Raw genomic sequence first — 10,588 nt, forward strand, 5'->3', positions numbered from 1 at the left:
AGGAAACCCACGCAGACACGGGGAGAACGTGCAAACTCCACACAGTCAGTTGCCAGAGACCCGGGAATTGAACCCGGGTCTCTGGCGCTGTGAGGCAGCAGTGCTAACCACTGTGCCACCGTGCCGCCCACTTTCTTCTGGATTTCTCTTCAGCTCAAGTTGCTTTTATGAAATTGTAGTTGTTTACCAGGCATTTTGTTTTTTTTTTTACACGAAGTAAGGATTTCCTACTTCCCACAGGAATCATATTCTTAAATTTCTGTTTATTTAAGGGCCTTTAAAAATCATACCTTAAATTGAAATGACTAAATTCCTACATTGGTCAATGAAATAACTTCTAAAATATCATACAAAATTATAAATTTGGAGCAACTGCAGGTCACTCAACCCATCAAGTTTGCTCTACCATTCAATAAAACCGTGGCTTTATTTCACATTCCCATGTACCATTTCACATGTTTATCAAGAATCTGTCATTGCCTTAAAAACGTTCACAGACTTCATCTCTTATAGAAGAGAATTCCAAAACACACTGCCAGATGCAAACAGCCGCAGGGAATTACTGCATGGTCCTACTTCAAAGCAAGCTAAAAGAACACCTGTTCAAGTTGTGGAAGAGTAATGATGTTCCTGTGATGGAACTGACCCTCATATGAGTCTGTGTGTAAAAGATGCACACAGTGATGTCCTTTAAAACCCTATCATGTCTGGTTCTACACAATATAAATTGGCCAAACAAATTGTTACAACCAGTTGAGTTTTGTTTTAACATACATGTTGAAGGACCTACATAGCAATTGCAGTTTCCTGATTGTGATTGTTTATTATTGCTATCCAAATAAAAGTATCCTGTTAAGGAAGCCATTTGGACCACATCATTATGTCATGACAATTGAGACGTGATACCATTGTCTGAATCTGAGTCGAAAGTGTCACGCTGGAAAAAGTACAGCAGGTCAGGCAGCATCCGAGGAGCAGAATAGATGTTCCTGATGAAGGGCTCATGGTTGAAATGTTGATTCTCCTGCTCCCTGGATGCTGCCTGACCGGCTGTGCTTTTCCAGCACCACACTCTCGACTCTGATCTCCAGCATCTGTAGTCCTTACTTTCTCCCATTGTCTGAATCTGTATTTATTGAACTCTGCAATTCATGCAGTTAAGTTCCATTTTAATACCCAGGCCTCACTAACATCTTAGTTTCTAAAAAAAATACATTTCCAATGGAATGACCTCTAATCACCTAGCCCTTACACATTATATATTTGCTATATTTCAATCTGCGGCCTCACGTAAGAATTTCCTTCCTCACCTGCACACACATTCCCTTTCCTCAACTCATTGTAGTTGAGTAATCTGCTGATTTATTCTCTCTAATGGCCCAAGCCATTTTTTCATCCTGGAAGCTTGAGGCTCGAATAGAAAAATAGCACAGAACAGGCCCTTCGGCCCACGATGTTGTGCCGAACATTTGTCCTAGCGTAAGCACCCATCCATGTACCTATCCAATTGCCGCTTAAAGGTCGCCAATGATTCTGACTCTGCCAGTCCCACAGGCAGCGCGCATTCCATGCCCCCACCACTCTCTGGGTAAAGAACCTACCCCTGACATCCCCCCTATAAGGTGTCACAAAAATTGGTTCAAAGGTGAAGCTTGCTGTTTCATGCTGCTACTATTCAGGACCAACACAAGTGGTGTTCGCCACTAACAAGATGCTGTTGTCAAGTCAAAAAAACGATCTGCCTATCACACAAACGAGTAACGTAGCACAAGAATTTTAGTGCTACTGCAATGCCAGCTCTGTCGGCAGTACTTCCCAACAACTGGCTATTAGTATTAAATAGATCTAGGTTGTTCCTTCAATAGATAGTGTACTAACTGTTCTCAGTCAGTCCGTGCTTACAGACTCAACAAGGCATCCACCATTAGATTTGATTCCCAGAATGGAGAGGATTTGCTAAACAATCCCAATTATGCTAAGAATTAAATCAAATTAAAGTACTTTAATGTAGGAGGCTGTGTGGCTCACTTGAGTGCAAAAAGCCATGTATATTCATACGGAGGACCCTTTTCTATGTAAATATAGAACATGTTCACGTCTTGCACCATTTTACAAGTCAAAAGCTTGGAGACAGCTATTTATAGGGACAATACCTATGACAATGCCTTGCCCAGACTGAATTGCTTCATTTGAATTTAAACAAAAGCAACATTTAACTGTTTCCTAATATATTCTTTATAGCAACACCTCCATCAATTATAGTCTCCTTGTCAAACCATCACTTTTTTTTCACATGAAGTATAAGTTGCTGTTCCCTTTGAGATTTGGTATTAGAAACATAGAAAATAGTTGCCAGAGTAGGCCATTCGACCCTTCGAGCACATCATTTTTCCCTGATGAGTACAAGAATAAAAGCTTTGAGATCATGTTCTTCTTTCATCAATACTCAAATATTCCTTGCTCAACAGTTACACAGGGAACATATTACAGATGTTTAACTTGAGTTCACGTTGCTGAAAATGTGTTGCTGGAACAGCGCAGCAGGTCAGGCAGCATCCAGGGAACAGGAGAATCGACGTTTCGGGCATAAGCCCTTCTAAGGGCTTATGCCCGAAACGTCGATTCTCCTGTTCCCTGGATGCTGCCTGACCTGCTGCGCTTTTCCAGCAACACATTTTCAGCTCTGATCTCCAGCATCTGCAGACCTCACTTTCTCCTTGAGTTCACGTTGCCACATCCAGCAAAGTCAATGCCTCATGCTGAAGATCCTGAACCCCAGCGGGGCCTCTCGGTTCCACGATCAGTCAATAAGCATTCATAATTGATCTTGCTGTTGAAGACTTCACTCGTTATTTCTTCATACGGCTGGGTGCATTGCGTCTGGAAACACAAGTTGAGCACTTCCATATTCCTTGGATGAGCTACACACACAGCCTAATACAAAGGCATTTTTATACTTTTCTTAAAGCAGGGTACATAGCATGATCGCACAGTATATTCAAACAATTACCAATCAATACTTGGTATTGCTTCATTGGCAGTTACTTGGTCCAATGATATTAACTGGTAAACAATTTATGTCCCAACGCTCAAGTCACTTTTCTCTCATGACACAGCCGCTACACCTGCACCCGAAGGTCAGCCAGAATGGTTAGTACTTTATTATCTTGTCGAGTTACTTTTGTATCCTATAGGGCACATTGTCTGCTAATCTCTTTTTGTAGCAGTCTGTGGTTAGTTATTTATGCAACTTTAGCAGAATTAGCAGTTAGCAGCCTAGAGCCATTTTGTCATGCTAACTTGCATCGAGAAGCCATCTTGTTGCGGCCTAAGTTACCAAGAGCATCCGTCAGGTGGTTGTTCCTAACTGCAACTAGTCACACAGGTGCAGGTCATGAGCCTCCATGTCCTAGCTCCGCCTAATTCAGATTTCAGACGACTCTCACTGCCACTAATCAACAGAATTGAGCAAACCCATGACTTGAGAATCTGTCTCCAAAAATAATTAGCAGCCTGAAGTTCAAAATGAGACAACTGGAAAAGAGTCATACAGAATGTCATTGTATTTCAAAAGCACTTAAAAGTTACCTTCCGATTTCTTGTCTCTATTGTATAGGAAATGTTCTTCTCACTAAATATTAGTTGAAAAGGTATAGGCACACAGAATTCATCCTTCCACAAAGTGAGGAGGAAACTAAGCAAATGCTGGATAGACTTGCAAAAAGAAGCCTGGTCTCTGGAATCCTTCTTCATATTACGGTTAGAGAGTGGAACTTCTCCTCCAACTGTGGAAAAAAAACAGGTGAGACTGCAGTTGTGTAGAGTTGAAGGTATTGCAAAGTAAGAGTAATCTAATCTAATCTACTGCTGAAAGTTTCCTTTATGCCACATGTACATTAAAAATCATGATGTAAACATATTACAACATGAGCAAAGAAACCTGCCATAACTGACAAAAGTTAGCTCCCCAAACACAAGTCTTAAAATAAGGACAGGATAGTTACATGAAAAATTAGAGTAATAGTACAAAAGAAAAATTTCACTGTTGAAGACAACTACAGTAGTTAATGTGGGCTCACTGGCAACATCACCTCCATGAGATTAAGGTTTCAATTTTACTCCAGAATTTAACCTAGGCAGACTCCTGAGTGTTGCATTTTCAGGCACCAACTTCCATTAAATTGAGTGGGTATCTGCAATCTTGGTTAGATATAATTGATCAACAAGGGGAAGATGGTAAGGAGACTATACCTACGGGAGATATAGACCAAGTGAGTGTAGACTAAGGTTCACATGTTAAGTTCTAATCAATAATTCAGGTTTGAATATAGATTAAGAGTTAAAATCTGATTATGGAACCAACAAATTTCAAGTAAGTTGAATAGATTTATTAAATAGGGAATGGCCTGGTAGTGGCAGTTATGCTGATCAACTGAAACAGATTTACATGAATGGTTCCTGGGATAAAGAGACTTGAGAAAGTTTGGACCTATTTCCTTGGAGAGCAGAATGTGAAGGAAATTCCTATTGGTCTATTTTGGATTCCAGCATCTGCAGTTTTTTTTGTCGCTAAGGAGATTTGAAAGCTTTCAAAAGCATGACAGGCCTGGACACAGTAAATGGAGAGAGACTTTTCCGCTCCTAAAAGGATTGAGAAACAAGCAGCAGAGATTTAAAGTCTTTTGTAAAAGAAGGAAATGCAAAATAAGAAAAAAAAACTATTTATACACAGCAAGTGGTCCATCATCTGGAAAAATGGTGAGGGCAGGTTCAATTGAGACATCCAAGAGAGCATTAGTTGGTTTATTAAATAGCAACGATGTGCAAGGCTATAGTGAAAAGGAAGGTGATTGACAGTAAGTCAAAATGCTCAGAATTTATGCTGACTTAACAGGTTGGATGGCCTCTCTACACCATAATAATTCAGATTCAGTTACTGTTACAGGAAGCGATATTTGTGAGTGACTCAGAAGAGGCTATAAACAAAATAGGTTTTTCAAACCACACAGTCAGTAACAGGAGCATGGTCAAGAGAGGATGCCCAAGTGTATACTTCATGGGCTGTGAAATACATTATATAGGCTTGCCTTCATTAGTCAAGGTAAGGACGTTATGTTGAAACTGTAAAAAAAAACCCCTGGTTTAGTTACAGCTAGTGTGTGAAGTTTTGGAATCCACATTATATGGAGAAGGTACAGAATCCACATTATATGGAGAAGGTACAGAGGAGACTTATCAGGAGGTTGCCTAGGTTGGACAGTTTCGGTTGTGAAAGTAGATTGATAAGACTGAGGGGGATATAAAGAAGAAGAAGAAAATTTACAGTCCAAGAACAGGCCCTTTGGCCTTTCAAGCCTGTGCCAATCCAAATCCACTGTCTAAACCTATCACCAAATTCCTAAGCATCTGTGTCCCTCTCCTCCCTACCTATTCATGCATCTGTCCTGACACACCTTAAATGAATCTACCATGCCTGCCTCTACTACCCCTGCTGGCAACACATTCCAGGCACCTACTACCCTCTCCTCTCATCTTGAACACGTAACCTCTCGTTACTGAATCCCTCACCCTGGGAAAAAGTTTTTCCCTATCCACCCTGTCTCTGCCCTTCATGATTTTGTAGAACTCAATCAGGTCCCCACTCAATCTCCTTTTTTCTATTGAAAACAATCCTAACTTACTCAACATCTCTTCATAGTTAACACCTTCCATACCATGCAACACCCTCGTAAATCTTCTCTGCACCCTCTCCAAAGCATCCACATCCTTATGGAAATGTGGCGACCAGAATTGTACACAGTTTCCTAAATGCAACCGAACCAAAGTCTCATACAATTTTAACCTGACCTGCCAGCTCTTGTACTTAATACCCCGTCAATGAAGGCAAGCATACCATATGCTGGACCACTCTATCCAACTGTACAGCAACCTTCAGGGTACAATGGACCTGAACTCCCAGATCTCTCTGCTCATCAACTTTTCCTAATGCTCTTCTGTTTACTGTACAGTTCGCTCTAGAATTAGACCTTTCAAAATGCATCACTTCACGTGTGTCTGGATTGAACTCCATTGACCACTTCTCTGCCCAACTCTCCAGTCTATCGATATTCTCCTGTATTCTTTGACAGTCCCCTATGCTTTCTGCTACTCCACCAATCTTAATGTCATCTGCAAACTTGCTGATCATACCATCAGTGCCCTCTTCCAGATGATTTATGTATATCACAAACCACAGTGGCCCCAGCACTGATCCCTGTGGAAGACCACTGGTCACCTTTCTCTGCAAATTTTAGAGTAGATTACTTTACAGTGTGGAAACAGGCCCTTTGGCCCAACAAGTCCACACTGACCCGCCGAAGCGCAACCCACCCATACATTTGCTCCTTACCTAACACCACGGGCAATTTAGCAGGGCCAATTCACCTGACCTGCACATTTTTGGACTGTGGGAGGAAACTGGAGCACTCAGAGGAAACCCACGCAGACACGGGGAGAACGTGCAAACTCCACACAGTCAGTCGCCTGAGGCAGGAACTGAACCCGGGTCTCTGGCGCTGTGAGGCAGCAGTGCTAACCACTGTGCCACCGTGCCGGCCACAATTTGGAGAAACTCCCTTCAACTACTACTCTCTGTGTTTTGTTGCTCAACTAGTTCTTTATCCACCTAGCAAGAACACCCTGCACACCAGGGGTTTGTGGGCGGCACGGTGGCACAGTGGTTAGCACTGCTGCCTCACAGCGCCAGAGACCCAGGTTCAATTCCCGACTCAGGCGACTGACTGTGTGGAGTTTGCACATTCTCCCCGTGTCTGCGTGGGTTTCCTCCGGGTGCTCCGGTTTCCTCCCACAGTCACAAAGATGTGCGGGTCAGGTGAATTGGCCATGCTAAATTGCCCGTAGTGTTAGGTTAAAAGGGGTAGGTGTGGGGGTATGGGTGGATTGTGCTTCGGCGGGTCGGTGTGGACTTGTTGGGCCGAAGGGCCTGTTTCCACACTAAGTAATCTAATCTAAACCATGTGACTTTACTTTCTCCATTAGTTTACCATGGAGAACCTTATCAAATGCCTTACTAAAGTCCATCTATATGACATCTATAGCCCTTCATCTATCAACTTGGTCACTTCCTCAAAGAACTCTACTAAGTTGGTTAGGCACGATCTCCCCCCAAATAAAAACATGTTGCCTATCATTGATAATCCCATTCTCTTCCAAATATAATTAGATCCTATCCCTCAGTACCTTCTCCAGTAACTTTGCCACCACTGACGTCAGGCTCACTGGTCTGTAGTTACCTGGAATACCCCTACTACCCTTCTTGAACAGGGGGACAACATTAGCAACACTCCAGTCCTCCTGCACTTCACCTGTGTTTAAGCTTGCTACAAATTATATCTGTCAGGGCCCCAGCTATTTCCTCTCATGCCTCCTTCAGCAACCTGGGATAGATCCCATCTGGTCCTGGTAATTTGTCCACCTTAATATCCTTTAGCCTACCCAATACATCCTACCTCCTTATGCCAATGTGACACAGAGTAAACAAACTTCTATCTCTAATCTCAACATTCATCATGTCCCTCTCCTCAGTGGACACTGATGCAAAGTAATCATTGAGAATCTCATCCACTTCTCAGGTTCGACACACAACCTTCCTTTGGTATCATTTAGTGGACCAACTCTTTCACTTTCTTTAGTTACCCTCTTGCTTCTTATATACAAATAAAAGGTCTTGGGATTCTCCTTAATTCTGCTCACTCAATTTATTTCATGACCCCTTTTAGCCCACTTATTATCATTTAAGATTGGTGCTACTCTCTTGATATTCCTCCAGGGATAGTTCAGTTCTTAGCTACCTGGATCTAACATATGCTTCCCTTTTCCTCTTGGCAACTCGCACAACTTCTCTTGTCATCCATGGTTTACAAATCTTGCCTTGTTTTCAAAGGGACATGCCTACCCTGCACTATCTTCAACCTATGATAATATGATATAATAAAATTATGGGGACTGTAAATAGGTAAAAAGAAAGACACTTCTTCCCTTGATCGAAAGATCCACGTCCAAGAAGCACAGATTTAAGGTAAGGGGCAGAAAGTTTAGAGGGGATGTGACGAAAAATCTTTTCACCCAGAGGGTGGTGGGAATCTGGAATTCACTGCCTGTAAGGGTGGTAGATGCAGAAACCCTCATAACATTTAAGTATTTAGACGTGTACATGCAACACCAAGGCATACAAGGTGTTGGAAAATGGGATTAGAATAGTTGGATAGTTGTTTTTGACGGCACAGACACGATGGGTTGAAGGACCTTTTTCTGCGCTGTAAATCTCCAAAAGAGATGCCTTCATCCCATTAGTTTATAGATCATTATAACTTATTCCACCAGAAAAAAAATGTCAAACATTTGTTTTCACCTACAAATACTTTGTGGGGGAAAAAAATCTCAGCCACATTAGTACCACTGTTAAGATTTATGAAATGTACACACGTATACATTCTTGTATATATTCTGTATACAAGAATATTTGCACCTGGAGATGCATGTAGAAAGCATAGGGAAAGACTTTTTTGATAAAATTACATACCTAACAAAGAAGCAAGTTCCACAGTGTACTTGGCAAGGGACTGTTCAATTACTGGACACATATACTGCAAAACAAAAAAAAAATTGGTTCACAATTTCCACCCCTTCAGTTTACAGTTCTATGATTAAGTCATGAGGAGATTACATAGAACAGACAGCATAGAGGTGCTCAAATGTCACAACTGGTTTACGTCACTTTCATCAGGAAATCTTACATTCCTTTCTCACACATGTACTAATCTGCATTCCCTTGCACAGTCTCCAATGCTTCTATATCTTTTGGATAATATAAAGATCAGAACAATGGAAAATGCTCCAAGTATAGTGTTCCTCATGTTTGACACTGGTTTCTAATTCTTTCCTTATAGACATGAAATGATGCTTGTGAGACATCCACCTGATTTGAACTGCCAATTATTGAAAAAGTGGAACATACTACCCCTAATAAACATTTTAATGATTTTTCCCACAAGTTCACTGTAACATTTTATGCAGAAATATTCAATACAGATCAGTTTTGGTCATTCATTTATAAAACCTGCACACAGATCTTTCATCCTGAGAATTGTCTTTACCAGTCATAACCTTGATTCAAGAAACCCTGAAATGATTTGCTTCATCTGATTATCATCCACTATCATAACATAACTGATGACCAGTCTAGGGTCTCTCCCAACCACTACCACCATCCTTGGGGGGGGGGGGAGTAATACACAGAATCTGCATTTTTTAATAACACTATTGCTTAAATTAGTAATTCACTGAAGTCCTGGAAATGTATCTTTTTAAATGAACAAATCGAAATTTAAAAAAGTATACCTGTCTACATCTTAAAGTTTGGCGTAACCTTCTTAATAAGTCATCAAGTTGTTTGTGGTCCACTCTTTCATTGCTGTGCCTGGGACCCAATGTAATACTCAACACCTCCTACAAAAGGGGAAGGGTACACAGCAAATCAGACAATAGGGTTCAAAACCATACCTAACAAAGATTTCAACAAAAAATTCTAATGCTTTTAGGACATAAATATCTTTCTCAATGTATGGACTGACTGCCTTTGGATTATGCGAGCGACTAATGGTTAAGTCCTAATTTGTTCAAATAAGGAACTAAGGATGAGAGTGAGAACTTGTGGCCCTCCTGTACTTTTATCCCCTGCTGTCCATTTCAATTTTCTTCCCTCTGTGGTTCAGCCCCATTGATACCAGCAGACTTCAAGTTTCTCAGCCAAAGGTTCAACCTGAATGAGGCCAGTCAATATCCGTATACACCTGAGCCTGAAGATCAATGAGTATATCAATCAAACCTCCTTCCCCAATCTAAAATATACACATATCCACAATTCAACAGGAGTCATTGCAGCGAAACATCACCATCACCACCCCCAACCCAACCCAACCAACAACCTTTACTAAATGGCTCGAGTCATCATGCATTCGGCGGCTAAGACCTCCTTGAGAAGAATTTGCAGTTGTATAAGACTCTGGTGCGGCCGCATCTGGAGTATTGTGTGCAGTTTTGGTCGCCATACTATAGGAAGGATGTGGAGGCACTGGAACGGGTGCAGAGGAGGTTTACCAGGATGTTGCCTGGTATGGTAGGAAGATCATATGAGGAAAGGCTGAGGCACTTGGGGCTGTTTTCATTGGAGAAAAGAAGGTTTAGGGGTGACTTGATAGAGGTGTATAAGATGATTAGGGGTTTAGATAGGGTCGACAGTGAGAACCTTTTTCCACGTATGGAGTCAGCTATTACAAAGGGGCATAGCTTTAAATTAAGGGGTGGTAGATATAGGACAGATGTTAGGGGTAGGTTCTTTACTCAGCGAGTCGTGAGTTCATGGAATGCCCTGCCAATAGCAGTGGTGGACTCTCCCTCATTATGGGCATTTAAACGGGCATTGGATAGGCATATGGAGGAAAGTGGGCTAGTGTAGGTTAGGTGGGCTTGGATCAGCGCAACATCGAGGGCAGAAGGGCCTGTACTGCGCTGTATTCGTCTATGTTCT

General features: G+C 41.7%; 1 protein-coding gene across 3 annotated transcripts in view; it reads right to left on the bottom strand.

Annotated features, from left to right (window-relative positions):
• Positions 1-10,588, bottom strand: part of cdan1 (codanin 1) — a 116,768-nt gene that overhangs the window by 4,254 nt on the left and 101,926 nt on the right. The window contains exons 23-25 of one of the 3 annotated variants that reach the window (XM_043698387.1): positions 9,400-9,507; positions 8,582-8,645; positions 3,589-3,785 (exon numbers count right to left, since the gene is read on the bottom strand). In XM_043698387.1, the coding sequence (XP_043554322.1) occupies positions 3,589-3,785; positions 8,582-8,645; positions 9,400-9,507 (369 nt within the window). Of the gene's footprint in view, positions 1-3,588; positions 3,786-8,581; positions 8,646-9,399; positions 9,508-10,588 lie in introns of those variants that run through there. The other 2 variants (XM_043698388.1, XR_006312867.1) reach the window with 2 other exon arrangements.

This window comes from Chiloscyllium plagiosum, chromosome 10, assembly GCF_004010195.1.
Source record: "Chiloscyllium plagiosum isolate BGI_BamShark_2017 chromosome 10, ASM401019v2, whole genome shotgun sequence".
Classification (NCBI taxonomy): Eukaryota; Metazoa; Chordata; class Chondrichthyes; order Orectolobiformes; family Hemiscylliidae; genus Chiloscyllium; species Chiloscyllium plagiosum.